General features: G+C 38.5%; 2 protein-coding genes across 2 annotated transcripts in view; one reads left to right on the top strand and one right to left on the bottom strand.

The window, feature by feature from the left end:
* Positions 1–1,490: 1,490 nt before the first annotated feature.
* Positions 1,491–16,703, top strand: part of LOC119549159 — a 28,295-nt gene continuing 13,082 nt past the window's right edge. Inside the window, exon 1 of the mRNA XM_037856946.1 lies at positions 1,491–2,524. The gene's annotated coding sequence lies outside the window, so the exon portion shown is untranslated. The remainder of the gene's footprint in view (positions 2,525–16,703) is intronic.
* Positions 13,952–16,404, bottom strand: LOC119549160 (acrosin-like). The gene is made up of 7 exons (XM_037856947.1): positions 16,203–16,404; positions 16,069–16,114; positions 15,530–15,669; positions 14,857–15,477; positions 14,678–14,726; positions 14,479–14,612; positions 13,952–14,425 (listed from the first exon to the last, which is right to left on the bottom strand). Exons 1-7 carry the CDS (start codon positions 16,402–16,404, stop codon positions 14,043–14,045), a joined length of 1,575 nt encoding a protein of 524 aa, XP_037712875.1. The 3' UTR covers positions 13,952–14,042.

Raw genomic sequence — 16,703 nt, 5'->3', positions numbered from 1 at the left:
GTGTATGTTTTTAACAATTACAAAATGTGAATTACACATTTAAATTGGTTAAGAAATACACATTTATCCTTAAATTGGTGAACTCTGTGTCACCACTGTACTTTATCGCCCGATAAGGATGTGCACACACGCTAGTCTGTGCATTTATCTCCTTTTAAGGGCGAACATTTCAATTGCACCTGTTAACCTCTTGCTAAATTTATGACTTCCCCCTTGTTGTTGTAGTTGCCGTATCCTTTCGCTTTTGTTTTTGCTCAACTGTTGGTGCGTGCGATGAGGGGAGCGGAAAGAGAGAGAGAGGGAGAGAGGGAGGGCTAAGCCCCTTAAATAAAATCAACAGCTCACACATTCAGATGCAAACACAAATACACCACACAGAAGTGTAAGAAGCACAACGACAAGGAATATTAATTTGCACACAAAGCGCATTATGCAAGCGAAAGGAGGGTGAAGGGGTGGTGGGGACGGGTCCTGAGGGCGGAGGGGGAGCCAGCTGTCAACCGGCAAACGGCTTTCACTTTCCTTCCACAGCCCTCGGATGTGTGGGGAGTTTGGTGCGAGAGAGTTTGCCCATTTTCTCTTTGCCTTGCACTCTTTTTTTCTCTAAGAGAATATGGAATATCTTTAAAAAAGATCTAAATAAATATAATACTCTGATCTAGCTTCAAAGTCTCATTCAATTTAAATTGCAATAAAAAAAGCAGTGTTGGAAAATTCCATTTTTTTATATTGCTCATACGCAGTGTTGACGTTGCTAAATCATTTTATTTAGAAACCAGTAAACAATTGCTTTTCATAGAATTAAATATATGTATGCAAAACTATCCATGTAGGCTTCATTATTATAAAAAATAATATCTTAAAAAGGGTACTTACTAAGTATAGCATAAAATACGTGCAGATTAGAGAGCTACCTTTTAAAGAAGAATACAATACTGTTCAACGAGTCGTATACGTTATTTTATACTCCTTGATTTGTAATAAAAGTAGGAAATTTTATTTTTAAAATAAAAAATTACTTAGAGCTTAAGAATATACCATATTTGTTAGAAATGTGATATACATACATATCTTAAAAAAATCCATTTCGAGATAAACGTTAAATTTTAAGTTTACACATCATATGACTTCCAGGAAAGTCATACGCTTTGTGTATGAAAACAGGATAGTGAAATTTTCAAAAATCCTGTTTTTCAACATCTAATAGTTAGACCTAATGATTTAACCAGAAGATAAAGTTCCCTCTTCCACAACTGTAATTAAAAGCCGCAAGCTTGCATAAGCCACTTAACTGTTAACAACTTCGGTTGCCTTGGAAATTAAGCTAACGGCTCAGCTTGAAGCGCTCTCTTTTCGCCAGCGAACTCACCACACCGCCGAAGAAGAGAGCAACCGTTAGCCGAAGAGCGCCACCGACTGAGTCTGAGACTGTGAAAATTGTAATTGAAATTCCAGCGTGGCCGATTCGGCGCCTGCAGTGCGTAGGCGGTTGTCGTTGACTGACGTACGTACGTCGTGGCCAACAGCACGTGCTAACCGAGGCGGCGCGTGCAAGCAAAAAAATAAAAAAAAATATAAAACAGCAGCTGTGGTGACCAGCAACAACAATAATAACAACAACAGCATCTGGCGGAGAGCAGCCATTACAAAAACAACACATACAACACAACACACACACACAAGCACAGCTTTGCTGTCGCAACAACAAAGGCTTTGGGCTAGGCAAAGAGCAGGTGGAGGAGAAGGTGGTGAGGGAGAGCAGAGCCAGGAGAGAGAGGAGAGCATCTAACTTAAGTGAAATTCAAGCGGATGGAGGAAGGAAGAGGAAGCAGCAGGACAGTACATCAATGCAGGCTTACTGTCTGAGTGTGTGTGATAGAGTGCGAGCGAGAGAGTGAGTGCTCGAATGCGACAATAAATTAGCTGTAATCTGCACCTTGTTATTTGCACCTGAATCGAAATTATTGTATATTTTTTTGCCATAACAAGCAAGTAATCAAAGTAAATTTACACATACACGAAACGCGAGCGTAATTCTATTTACGCAAATAAAACTCAACAAGAGGGCACACACGGAGGAAGAAGAAGAAGAGAAGGCGGATAAGTAGGCAACACAAGAATTAGAAGCAGCAGCGCAAACAGGATACTTAAAATATCAAGGCAAATACACACGCACACACACACACACAGGTTCATATTTTTGGCCGAAGAAAAAAACAACAACCACACGAAATAAATACAAAATAAACCCAACAACGCTGAGGTGTATGGCCCAAAGGCAAGGCAAACAAACAGAGCCGAAAAAAGAAAAGGAAAGCGAAACAGAAACAGAATCGGAATCAGTAAGATGCCAAAATGCTGGACAGAGATTGATGCTGGCTGCCGACGCAGAGCACCTACACCAACAACAACAGCAGCCACTGCAATAACAATAACAAGGCCAAGAAAAACGACTAGCAGCTACAACAACAACAGCAGTGACAACCGCCAAATGTGAGCAGACAAGCGACAGCAATTGAGATATGTAAGTAACGCACACAGACGCATGTCCATATAGAGACAGTCGAGCCCCCTTAAAGGCAATCAAGATGGTAGTTGTTGCATAAAATCGTTTACTTGATGCTTTTTTACTTTTAAAAACACTGTTTTTAAGGATTTGATAAACTGAAACTGACATTACCCAAAATTTTGGAGCTATTACCCAACAAACTGTTTTAGGGAACTTTTCTTTTCTTTAAAATACTGCCAGATTTTGGGTGTTTTCTTCGTATAATTAACTATTAAGGATTTTGACAGAGACTGAGAAAACTGGCATTTCCTTGAACTAAGGAATTCTTACCCAAAAAACAGCATTTACCTAAAAGTATGCAATCACTTTAAAGACGATTTTTATAAATTAAAAAAAAATTTTTTTTTAGATATTTGTGACTTCTCATTTCTAAGTTAATTATACCCAGACAACACTTTAAGTCTGGCATTATTTAACAGGATGGAGTTATTACCCAAAACAGTATGGACTAGGATGGAAACCCAACACAGTTTTTTAGGGAACAATAAACACTTGAAAACAGTTTATAGTTCATTCTTTTTTAATAATGCCAAATTTAAAGTGTTTTCTGGGTATATTTAACTTATAAATAGATAATTAGATCTATAATAATATTTTAGGATATAAAAAACACTTAAAAACTGTTTTTCGTTATAATTCCATACTGTTAAAAAATGCCAGGAAACTTTCCTGGATATATTTAACTTCAAAATAGGTAAATGCTGTGACGCATATTTAAATTGAACCAATATTTTTCCGATTAAGTAGAATATAAAGATTATATTTTAATGTTTCTTTTATCTTAATTATCTTTTTCACTCTTAGAGGATTTCAAATTTGGACTTGTATTTAAACCATACTTATTAGTCGAAATCATCATATGAATTATGTAATAACTTTGTTAGAACTCGTAAAAACGTTCAATAAGTAATTGAAATAGTGGCCTAGACTTGACTTGCCTGTTCTTGGTGCTCAGAAACAGCAATTTCCCAACTTTGAGGTCCTTTTTCTCAAGTTTCTTGACCTAAACTCTGCACACCAAAGCCATTTAATCCTCTATTACTTTATCCAAGTCACATTTTACGTTACAAAATGCTTTATATACTTAAAACCACTTTGTATTAAGCTTAAAATGATTAGCTTCTACCATTTCTGAGGCAATATTTGTACTATAATATGTCAACAGATATTAGGAACAATGAAATTCACTTGTAGAGTTCGATTTATGGAAGTCATCCTGTACCTTCACTGAGAATCGAGTTGGGCCAAAAGCTTTATGCATATTTTTACAGCATTTAAGTGTGAAATGATGTGTTAGCGCATTATTTGACTTAGGAACGGAAAATGCTAAGCTTCCCAAGGAGAGAGAGAGATGGAGAAGCGGAAGGGAAAGAGGGGGAGAGGAGAGCAAGAGACAGGACGGCGGAAGACAAAGAGAAAACAGGAGGAAAAGTGAGATGAGAGAATGAATTTGTTGAACCTGAGGCCTTAGGCCCAGGAGAGTTGAGTTGAAGTGGAAGACAAACAGGGCAAGAAGGCAGATACACACACACCGCCGCACTGGCGTACCTTCGAGTGTATTCATGAGTCGCACGCACACACACAGCCTACAAGGAATCACACTTAAAGGCCACGTTGTTCGCTACCCAAGTTGTATCAACTTGTGCTGTCCCAAGAACCTCGGCCATCCGCGCAGCATTCGAACTCAATTTGGAAGGACCAAATACCAAGTACCAACACACTCGCATTCGCACTCGCACACAGGACAAAAATCGATGGGACGAAAAAGAATGGCGAAAAGCGGCCATAAGCAAATACAACGTTTTTCTCATTTGGTCCTTGGCCGGCCTTAACTCATCAGGTTTTCCTTTACTTGCCACAAATCGGAATTTTAGTATACGGGGCGGCCAAAAACTAGGCAACAAAATCAACCATTTCCCCATAAAATTCGCTCTGCCCTAATGAGAAATCAATTAGCCGCGTCTGGACCCCAAAACATAAAAACGGAACTGACCCAACCGGTCCAGACAGTCATCATTTTGGGTTCAGGGAACGCGACAAAATGTAGTTAAATGAACTGAAGGATGTTTTTAAGATGGAGATTCTTCATTAAAAATCATACATTTTTATATCATAAGTAAAATATATTTAACGGTTTTTCTTGATCAAAAGATAGAGATATTTCAAACAGAACTTATACTAAGGATACCTTTAAACTAAAATTGAATGCATAATTTTTTCATTTGTAGAAATAATTATAATTCATAAATGTTATATTTATTATACAACAGCGAACTACAATTATTTTTGGGTATTTAGAAAATGTATCTGCTTCTAGGTGGATCTAGAACAAATTGAGTTTTAATTAAAAGTTGTGCAAAGTATAAACTAAATTCCCTATACGTAAAATCCCTAATCAAATTAAATTGTCCAATTAATGCTCCCCTTGAATGTTTTGGGAGTCTTTTGAACCAGCAAAGACCCCAATCAGTATGCAAATATTTGGTCTTCGACCTATGCGAAAGGTAAATTGCCAAGGAATTTACAAACAAAGACTTCCAATATGCCTTGGACAAGCAGAGCGGAGCGAAGCAGCGCCCTCGATCTAATGGAAAAGATAAATTGCTGGCTTCGACTGCCTTGATATGATTTTAATGAATCGGAATCCGAGGCAACAGTCTGGGCGAATTAAATGTAAAACGGGCGGTGGGCGGGTGTAATTAAATGCCTGCGAACTGCGAACTGCCAACTGCGCATTGTGCTCCAGACAACCGACATCTCCTTATATCAGCTGCAGCTCTTTGGCCGTGGCTCGTGTGTGTCCTTGAAAAGTGAACCCAGTCACTACCCAGTCACCGCCCAGTCACCACCCAGTCACCGCCCAGTCACCACCCAGTCGCCACCCAGCCTCCCATTTTAAGGTTTCACTTGAATGTCAACTGATTGCTCATGGAATTGCAATTGCAAAGCTTTAATTGACAAAAGCGGTGAGACTGCAAGTCGGTTCCTAGTACTTTATGTGGAGGTTGCCTGCCCGGGGAAGGCTCATAAATTACCACCCACAAGCGGGCGGTGGAAGCGTCGAAGTACGAAAATCAATTTCCGCTGGAACCATCGACAGTGTCGGACAACAAAACGGTTAGCTGAAATCGAAGGGGCCAGGATTGAGCAGTGTTTTTTCCCTGTTTCACTCGATTCCTCGTCCTTTCCGCTTTATCTATGGGCTGCATATGACCGCAGATGTACGGCTGCTCCCCTGTACGATTGCTCCACTGCTCAACTGTCTGCCGTTAACGGTTCGATGCACACGATATACAGCATCCACTGCACAAAAATCGTTGGACAAAGTACCATCGATTAAAACTTACCCATAATATTTTAGCTAGTAATACAAGGCTAGTATACGGTTCGAAAATATTGTGTTTAAACTAAGTTGCTACTAATGATTAAAGAAATCCTCCAACAGTTCTTTACAGCTTGAAACACAAAGGATTTTAAGATCTGCTTTCTGGTTAGTTATCTATTTGGAAATACAAACTCCTTTTCTCAAAGTGATGTTAATTTAGCGAACGACAAATCCCTACAGAATCTGTTATCTTAGGATTCAATAAGATATTCGGTCTGACAAACCTGAAAAATAAGATTTGATGTCCTGGTACTTGTGAGTTTCTTTATTCGACCCACAAATTTAACCAGAACATTACCTCTAGCTAGAAGTTTTCGATCAGATAAAATATTGAGTAACTACATTTTTCCGAAACAGCAATTTAAGTTAATGGCAAAAGTTAACATCTCACTGAGACCAATTTAACCTCAAATTAATTTAAATTTCTCTGACAGATAACAAACAAGATACTTAACATGACATTGAGAAATCGACCTTAAGAGAATATATTTAAGAGATTTTCGTGACGCTCCTGATTGAAATACTTTTAAAATAAATAGGATCGTAGTATTTATCGATTTATTAGTTTTTAAAGAAATCATATGAAATAAATAAACTATTCTGCTTAAAAATATTACGAACGAGTCTAAAATTGCCAATAATTTTGTACAAAATAACCTACATTCTGTGAATTTTTCTGAATGCCTGGGAGCAGCCCAAACCTCGATTTGACTTCCGCTTGCGTGGTTCCATCTATTTGCACACACATTGCCAGAGCCACTGGCTGACAGACAGGCAGCCATCAGTGCTCGGCCAGGCATTATAAGCCGCACCACATCGCATGGCGCCACATCAGCTGGCATCCACATCCACATCCAGCTCCGCCTTCACCCACCCACTCAACCACCACCCCCCCCAGGACATCGCGGCCAGTGCCACGTGCGCCCATTGGGATGTCAGAAACAAAGCACCAACACTGCCGTATTGACTAATGAAAGTGGGCCTGGCGACCCAGCTCCGGACCAGACTTGGGCAAACAGAAACGGGGAACAGGGAGCGGTGAAAGGGACCCCCATCCATTCCTGCCCCATCCTTGATCGGAACGTAAATTGACAAAGAGCACAATGGCGTTGACGATGACAGTAAATCCCGTTCGTACAATGTATCCGTACACAAATACTCTGAATTGAGCGAACGCATCCAGTAAATTGCTCAAAGACCGCCATTGTTATCGCCTGTGGGCGGGTTGTGGCAGTTGCAATCCTGATTGACTGACTAACTGCGTGACACACTAACTGAGGATCTAACTGACAGAAAGTGTATGTAAAGTGTACACTGTCCAACCTAAAAGTATTTCTTATTTCAGTTTTTAAAGGAAGGCTGAAAGTTAATCTACAACTAGTGTGAATTTAATTATCAAATTAATATTAAGCAAGTGTCAAAGTATACTAAAAGTTTAAAAAAAGTTTTAGCTTATTGAAACTTATTAAGAGGTTAAAATATTTTTTATTTCATCTAAAACTAAATCATTGTTAACATTTCAAATGGATAGAAAGGGGAATGCAAGCTGCTCCGTAACTAATGTACTCACTGCAATTAGGATGAAAAGCCATTTCATGGAGGTAGAAAACGTTTATTAATGTAACTGCGGTTGAAACATTATGAAAAACCAATAAAAACGCCAAAGTCAGTTGATTTTTGCGAAACGATTCAGTTACTAGTTCGATTTTAGCTCTCGGTTATAGCATTTCGTGCGAATTTTCGGATGCAGTAATAGCATTTATGCGGAATTGCCCTTTTACCTATTGCAGTGGTATGCAAATGCCGGCAGTCAACACGCAAAAACTGAAGGGATTTTCTGCAATTCATTGCAATTTCACGTATCGTATTTAGTCGGAATTTTCTTCTGCAACCCATAACAAAATAAATAATGTTTTTCCGGCTTTCGCACCGTTAAAGAAAAGAACATTTAGAAAACTAAATGGCATCCGTAGAATTTTATTGAGGGAGAGATTTTCCAAACAAATTATTAGTATCATACTTTTTAACAAACCTGAATAGGTGGCTCCGCCCCTAAAAGTCATTCATAACATTCCTTTCTCTACATTGATGGCGATTTTATGCCGAACTAGCAGAAAAGAGAGATTCGAGTGAAAAACAGAAGAAATTATTATCAGTCTTGGGATTTCCGTGAAGTTTGGCAGGCTATTCATGGCACAACATATTAGTTCGGATGGCAGCTATCTTCCTTAGCGAGACAAATATCAAAAGATAAACAATTTATAAGAAATTAACATTTATTTTAAAATTAAACAAACATTTTTTTAAAAATAAATATGCCCAGATTGATTTTTCAGGTAATCCTAATAATAATGTTCATAAGTAGGTCTGTCTGTCAACGAAGATGAAAAATAATTATGCTCAGATTGACATTCTGAAGAACAAATTCTTCCTTTTTATACCCTTTATCATAGAGTATGCATCCCAAGTTTGTTAGGCTAATGTGGCGCCAACAGTTTTGATGCTAGATTTAAAAATTTTACTGATTTTTATTGATTTTGTCAATACCTATCGATTGGCCTAAAAATTAGTTTGCCACGCCCACTCTAACGCTCATAAAAGCCCATAACCATTAAATCTGTCCATACCATAGATTGAAATCGTGTATAGGTGGCGCTTTACCATATCGCTTTTCGGCTTGTATATCCAAATCTCATTTTTGCTCCGTTTAGCTGAGTAACGGGTATCTGATAGTCGAGGCACTTGACTATAGCGGTCTTCTTTGTTATTCTGTGCATTTCTTGGAACAATGTCCAGTAAATCTCAGTTACTTAAATCAGTTTGTTGAGCTTGGCAAGTTTAGAAAGTGAGGCCAAAGCTGGAAAGCACTTTCCTAACAGGGCAGGGAAACTGAGTGCCAGGCAAACAATTGCCCACAACAGATATTTACCAGGGTCCGATTTCAGTGGACCTATACAGAAGAAAAATTTGAGTTAAAGTTCCCTTAAAAATTACTTATACGTCACGTATTCCATCTCGATTTTATTTTACAAAAAAATCTATAATTCCTTTTTTACTTTTTTAATATCGATCAAATTTAATAAAAATACAGAATTCCATTGGTTTGAAGCCCAAAGTCATAATTATACACAATAATTAAATATGAAAATAATATCTTTGGTCAACTTTAAAGATAAAAAAGTTGTCTTAAAAAAATGTACCTTAAGTATAAGTATAAGTACCGAATAGGCTTGGTGAGAATAGGACCTTAAGCATTTCCTTACCAATGTAGATAACCCAATTTATAAGATTGTATACGTATATGTAATTTTTTTTAAGTACAGACACAAAGATTTTTGAACATTCGTTTTTAAACTGGATGCATCTCATGTGGCCGATCGACTGGCGGCGGAAATGAGACGCAATGAAATGGATGCCAAGAGATTGGACTGTGGTTACCCCGCTGGCAGTGCCGATAAGGCGGTAATAGTAAACAGACACCCATCGAGGACGACGACGACGACGACGATGAGGATGATTGTCAGTCAACGGAACGCCCTTTGAATGTGAGATGGAAATGGAAATCGAATCGGGCGTCGAGCGGAAGTTGGCAACATTGGAGCCCCGCCTCCAGTTGAAACTTTGAGGACGGCCTGGGGCTTCTCCAGCGCCATTTCCCCCATTCCATTTCTTTAAAGCCATTCGCAGCACGCGCTGGCTAACACACACACACACACGCACGGCACACAATCGCATTATGCCGCACACCATCGCAGTGCTGATTGCACAATTACCAACAATGGCACTCTTGTTCTGCGCCTGCGAGTGTGTGTGTGTGCCTGTGTGTAGGTCTCTAATATTTTGTTTGTTAATTGTGTGGGCGTGCCTGGCGCCACGCCCACCGCCCACCGCCCAGCCTCTTTTTTGTTCCTGTCTGCGGAGCAACAATTCTGCACCCAACTCCCATAAATGTATTATATGCTGTTTGCGAGTTACGTAAGCCGAGTGGAAAATTCCAAGAAGGTCGAGTGTATCTGCAGGGAAGTCAAGACAATCCTTTATAATCGCATTTAACCCATAAGTTGCAGTTCCGTTGAACAGGTGTTAGCCGGTCGTACGCGTAATATGTTACATATTTATTTGTAACTCTGTAACATAAATAAATTCTGTTTTTCCGAGCATCCTTCGAGGTCTAGTAAGCTGTTTGTTGTTAAATGCTCGTGGAAGACGCATAAAAGTATGCTACACAAGTCGAAAATTGATCTAATTTAAAGGGAAATGTCTTTATCTTCGCCACAAAAGCTACACCTGCCAGCTGGGCTGCTGCACAAAACTAATTAAATGCTCAGCCGTAATTTATGTGTGCCCCACACAAATGGGGACACAGCCAGTGAGGGGCCATAAATTTAAATTATGCCCGGCTAAAAGTGAATACGTAATAAATAAGCTCGAGTGCGTGCAAAAATGGTTGCCTACAAAAATTCAACGAATAGCTTGAGGGGCTCTCACGTTCCTCTACGTTTTCTCTTTTTTCCCCATTTTTTTTGCCTGACCAGGATGTCCTTGTAATGAAATTCCCAGGACTCCGTCTCGGAATTTGAATTTGACTCGTACGATATATACTGTATACACCTAATCTGTCGTACCCAGATCATGTGGCTGATTGGCTGGCCTGGAGTGGGTGAGGGATGTCCGCCAGACACATCAGTAATTGGCTCAAGTCTTATACAACTAGGGACTCATGTGGTGTCATTCTAATGATTTCCTTTTCAATCGGGATGTGTGTGTGTGCTCCACACAATGGCTTATGAAAGATTGATTATGCCAAACCCTCTAGTTTTCTAAATTTAATGCTGAAGCCAGAATTGTTGCCCAACTGAACTCATTGCGCAAGGCTAGAAATTCCACAGAAATTCAAGAGAAACTCGCTTCAGGGGAATGCCAGCCACAGGTCCAGAAATTGACTACCCCAATTGACTTGGCTAATCTTCTGGGAAAAACTCCGGAGCGAGACAGAGAAATTTCGCAAGTCCTGCGGGCCCGTATTTAAATGTCTGCTGATTAACTCCGAATGCCATTGCCATTTCCATACGTAAAATGTAATTTTGTGCGTCAACTTTGAGCAAATATTTTGTAGGGACCACCAGGCGTATACTTAATAATGTTTACCAAAGCAATCAGGGGAGTCGCACACGGAGAACAAAGTGGTGCTCGGCCTGGGCGGGATTGGAATTCCAACCGTTTTTTTTTTGTGACAGGGCCAAGATTTCTGTGATTTGTGATTGGAATTTGAGCGGGCTGACACTTGGCAAATGCGCCAACAATTTGGGTAATAACCTTAAATTCAAATGCTGTTAGCCGGGTAGGTCTACCCGTAAACTCGTCGCTGGCCTTCAACTTAATACAATTTAAAAGCCCCGTAGACCAGCATTCGATTTCCCCACTCTAGATGCCGAGTGGTTCCTTTTTTTGCGTTGCGAATTCGTTGGAAAAACGACGAGGATGGGAGTGGGGACGACACAAAAGCAAACAATTTATGGTTCATATGAGTTGGGAATTGGTGTTCAGCATACAAATGCCGGGCAAATAGAATTTGTGTGTTTATCCTGTCCCTGCCACTCCCACAAAACTCGTGGGCCCTAATAGGAATACTCTATGCATGTCCATGTGCGGCTGCATATTTGCTCGCTTAAATCGGTTAAAGTGGTGAAAGGTCAAATATTTGATGGCCGGCAAGGCTGCGTACGTATAATTGCCATAAACGATTATTAGCTTCGCAAAAAACTAGTTGTGGCTATCGGATATTAACATCCAAATCGGATTTTTGTTTGCATACAAGCAAAACGATGTTAAACGATGTTATTATTTTCAACACGTTTTTTCGAACATGGTCAATGACCATTGGTCATTCATCAACCCATTAACTAATTATACCACTTGATTCGTAATTAATTAAATTCCTGCAATGCCTGCCAGAATAATTGAATAAAGAATGCATATAATCACAGCAGTTTCGTAGCCAGTAATGTATTGAGAAGGGGCACTTAAAAAAATTATTTATTATCGTTTACCCAGAATAATTAACAGTAAATGACCTTTTAGCTACATACATTTGGTATTTAATTAAATAAAATCATACATTTATTCATCACTTTAAAACTCACACAACTTTGAAGCAGATGAAATTATAATAGTTAGAAAGCTTTGGACTTTGTAAATCCAATTTGAAACTACCAGAATAACACTCATATGCGTCCCTTATGAAAGTTTTCCTTGCTTAAAAGCCACTTAGGCTTCTCTGGCTAACTTGGACGTTGATTAAATCTAAATTATCTTCGTTGTAGAAAATGAACATGTTTTAAATGTTGGTTACTAAAACAAAATACAACAAAATGATATATACACACAAAAAATTGTCTTGGTCAAAACGACCAATGCAGATAGTTATATAACTATAAAATATAGTACTTTACTATTTAAAATGGTTGTAAATGTATTTGATTTTTTTTAGTTTACTATTTAATAGTAAACATAATAGTCAACATACTTCACCACTAGCAGGAAGTCGAGTATAAGCCACACTATGAATTTAAGCTATAATTTTATCAATTTATATACATATATTATATATTTACTGTCTAAAAAAATCACTAACTATATTTTATGGGTTGGATAACTATGAAAATAGGTACAGTTTTCGATGGGTTGGGCCCATTTTACTATTATATGTGTCAATTTTACCAAAGCACTGTTGGGGTGATTAACATATCTACATTTATTTTAGTTTCCAAAATGAAGTTGCGGGAAATTATGGTTAGACTTTAATCATAGCATGCATTGTGCGTATTTAAAGTCCATTATGAAAGTTTGCATATGTTAATAGCCATTGGGTGGCTCTGCTGGTGAACTGCAAGCTGCCTTGATTGAACTTAATTGGGTTCGAAGTACGAACTCCCCTTGTTGACGCACAAGTACATCTGCATCGACGCCTACGAATCCCCACCTGTCGGGGTTGATTGCATGGTGACTGGTGTCAATACCCGTCCTTGACACATTGCGAACTCTGATGCCTGAACTGTGCCCACGTGGGCGTGGCCTGGTCAGTGGGCGTGGTGGGTGTGTTTTGTTTCGCTCAGCGATACGTAGATTCTACGCTGCGTTAATTCACCTGTTGACCACCGCCTCGCCCTCTCTCGAGAACTGATTTAAGTAGGTCATAGTTGCACATTGTCGATTTGGGCCCCATATGTTCGAAAGTCACATTACCTGTAGCTCCTGGCTCACATTTACGGGCACTAGTTGTTCGGAAGTCGTGAAGGGCACATCGCTCTTAAAAACGTTGTGTTTGATGTTTGGTCTGTCTGGTATTTAGGGTATTATTTATAAGAAGGTAATGAGCGAGGCAAAAACCTTTTAGTAATACTGTCAGCATGTACTGTAGTATCCATTATACTTCCACGATTTTTGGGAACGGTTGGTTTGGAAACCAACCAACCAAAACCGTCAGTGTCACAGAATCTATAGAGTTTAGGGGTGAATTTGGTCTGATCCTAGTAACATTTTTTTCAAAACATACTTTTTGGTTGTTAATTCGTGTACTTATTTTTGAACCGGTTTCTGTGACACCGAGATTTGTCTTTCGGGGGAAATTTGACTTGACTGAGTCGGGTTTGCTTATGTTAGAATTTACAAATCAATTTTAGGTAAGTCGATAGGTATGGACGAAACTAATATATTTCAGTTAAAATTTTTTTGTGATCCTGATCAAGTATATATGTATGGGGTCTGAGATGTTTTCTTCTACCTATTACATACTTTTCCACGATTACAATATAGCCTTTTACTTTACAAGTAAAGATGTAGATGTACAAGTAGTGGTTTAGATAGATAGATGAATTGCTCATGCTGGGAGTGCGCACAAAAACTAATGAGGTTCTTTTAGTGCCAGACTCCAAAACAACCGTACACGTAGTGAAGAACGCTCATATTATCTTTATAAAAATAAGTACACCAAATAATTAAAAAATAAACCTGTTTATTTAAGGAAAAAGCATTTTTTTAAAAAATTACTTCATATCTGATTACATGATCTGATCAATCCGGATTTCATTAAACTAAATAAGCGAAATGTTGACCACTTAATTCCGTATTTATGGTAGCAATGATCCAATTCGTAAATTTCATAACATTTGTAAATACAAGAATGCCTTCAGATGAATAGCTATAAATTCCCAACAAATAGTTACGTGTTCTACCATATGTACTCATGGGTGCTACCAGAATGTCTCCACGCTTCTGGTAGGACTGACCTATCTCGGGAGGAACTTCCACACAAAATTGAGTTCCATCGATAACGGATCCGGTATAATATGAACACATTCGGCTGTTCAAGAGCCCAACGCTAAATCCTTTACTTGTCGCTTGGTCAAAAAGAAATGGTGAAGCCTCGTCAGAGAACCCTATATTTGCTAGACAAATCGGTTTGATGCCATCTGGAAAAGAAAACTCTGTAGGCAAGACGGTAGACTCAAAAAAATAATTATACCTTTGATATCCACCGCTCCAATCAGTTTTAGTAGTGCTATATCATTCTTGAAACCATCCGTATTTTTTGGGTGCTTTAAAACCGAGTCAACTCTGAATACCGCATAGTTTTCTTGCATCATTACTAACACATCTCTGGGGATAATTCAAAAATGTATTAGGTTATAACAAAGACCCTACCTCCCTTGAAGACAACTTACAAAGAGGCGGCATTTTCTGGCAAGTCCGTGGCAATGGTGACGACGAATTCTGTAAATGCAATTATTTTATTTTAGATCCAAACTGAGATAGTGAATTGGAAGTTTATTAATGGCCTTTAAAGTTTGATTAACTTCGAAAGCGCCAAATTATAATTTATATCAGCGAAATTGATACTCACGCTCTGTAATAAGCACGCCGACGCCCTCAAAACCAGGTCCATAAATGGTAGGCCGCAAGACCGATGTCATGTTATATTCACTGCAGCCTCTATTCCACATCGGTAACGGAAAATTTTGTAGAACCGGATCCGGATAAACCACTGGATGAACTGTCGGAGGAATCACTTGAACCACAGGAACAGTTGGGACTCCTGGGGTTGGTTGTCGGGCGTTTGGGGCATCATAATTATAAATGGTTGTCTGAATCCAATCGACGAAGCTTGTCACATCGGTATACACTCCCAATCCATTGCAGGAATAATTCCCGTAGCTTACGATCCCGAGCTGTACTTCAAGATCATTATTTTGACCATTGCTTATACTAGTTGTCAATGGACCTCCAGAATCGCCCAGACAGGTGTCGCCATTCGTGCTTCCTGCGCAGATCTGACTCCATCTATGAGGTACCTTGAATTCGTTGTTGCACTCTTGAAGGGTTTTCTGGTACAGAATGATGGTTTGAAGAATTTCGCTTTCAGTGCCGTTCTTATGGCCCCAGCCAAAGGCATTAAACGTTTTTAGATTCTCTACTTGAGACTTGATATTCTTATCCAAAAAAATACAAATTGGTTGAATATGGGCTGCGGTGAAGTGAATTAAAAACGATATCGGATGGATATTTAGTTTACATACCATTGTACTCGACTCTGTTTGATAGTTTAAGCAGGCCTATATCATTCAGCCTACCATTGAATTCAGGGTGCATAATGTATTTACTGACTTGGTGTCTGGCGATGGGAGTGTTCTTTTTGTATGCCCCCAAATTTACGAATCTGTAATTTAAATAATACATTTTTATATTAAATGATATTAAGGATGTTTAGGAATGTTTAAAATAAATCCAGTCTGATGAAGATCAGATGTACAGATATGTACATTTTTATATTAGGGCAGTCCAATCTAATGGTAGATTTTATAATAATAATAAAAATAAACAATAAATTGTATATTTAGATTAAGGAGTTTCGCAATGATCTTAAGGTTTCATTAAAATTTACTAATACGTAAAAGAGGCCAGTTAAAATTCCCTATGTTCCGCATTGATTTCTTTGGTAGATTATAGATCTTGATGAAGGGCAAATGTAGACATGATTAATAGACTTTGAAGCAAATGCAACTATTTTAAGAAATGTCTTTTGGTGTGAAGACTCTATTTTAAGGTTACTACTTACAGCTTGTAGTCGTTATTCAAGCAATGTGCTGCAGTCAAAACCCAGCCTGCATTAAAAGATTAATTATTATATATAAATACATATACATATATGAACATTATCTCGCTAGCGTAGCTATATATAAAAATACGAACTTCTATGAATCAACGTTCCGCCACACAAAAAATGCGTGGCATTTTTTATGGCTGCCATCCAGCTGGCATCATTTTCTTTTGCGTTTGTGCCACCGTTAATTTTGGGTCGAATTGAAGTTCCACAGTGTTCCTCCAGAAATTGGGAAGAAGCCGTTTGGCTATGGAAAAAGGTAATCAAAAGAACGCAACAGAAAGACTTCATCTCACGATAGGCAAAATCAAACTGAAATAAATTTGGTCAGCATTCCTAAGTCTTATCAGAGAGATGAAGAAAAAACAAGAAAGGAAGTTACCTTCGGCAAGCAGAAGTGTGTATACCCTTGCAGTTATAATTAATAAATTAAAAAATACAAAAAATGATATTCCCAACAGTATAAGATAATATGTCAAAAAACACCGAAGCTATAATTTGTTTCATATTATTTTCCCACCAATTTTCCGATCGCTCAGCTATATGGCAGCTATATGATATAGTCGTCCGATTTTGATAAAATTAAATTC

The sequence above is a fragment of the Drosophila subpulchrella genome, chromosome 2R, assembly GCF_014743375.2.
Source record: "Drosophila subpulchrella strain 33 F10 #4 breed RU33 chromosome 2R, RU_Dsub_v1.1 Primary Assembly, whole genome shotgun sequence".
NCBI lineage: Eukaryota > Metazoa > Arthropoda > Insecta > Diptera > Drosophilidae > Drosophila > Drosophila subpulchrella.
The sequence above is the reverse complement of the archived record's forward strand: the minus strand, read 5'-3'. Positions and strand labels throughout refer to the sequence as shown.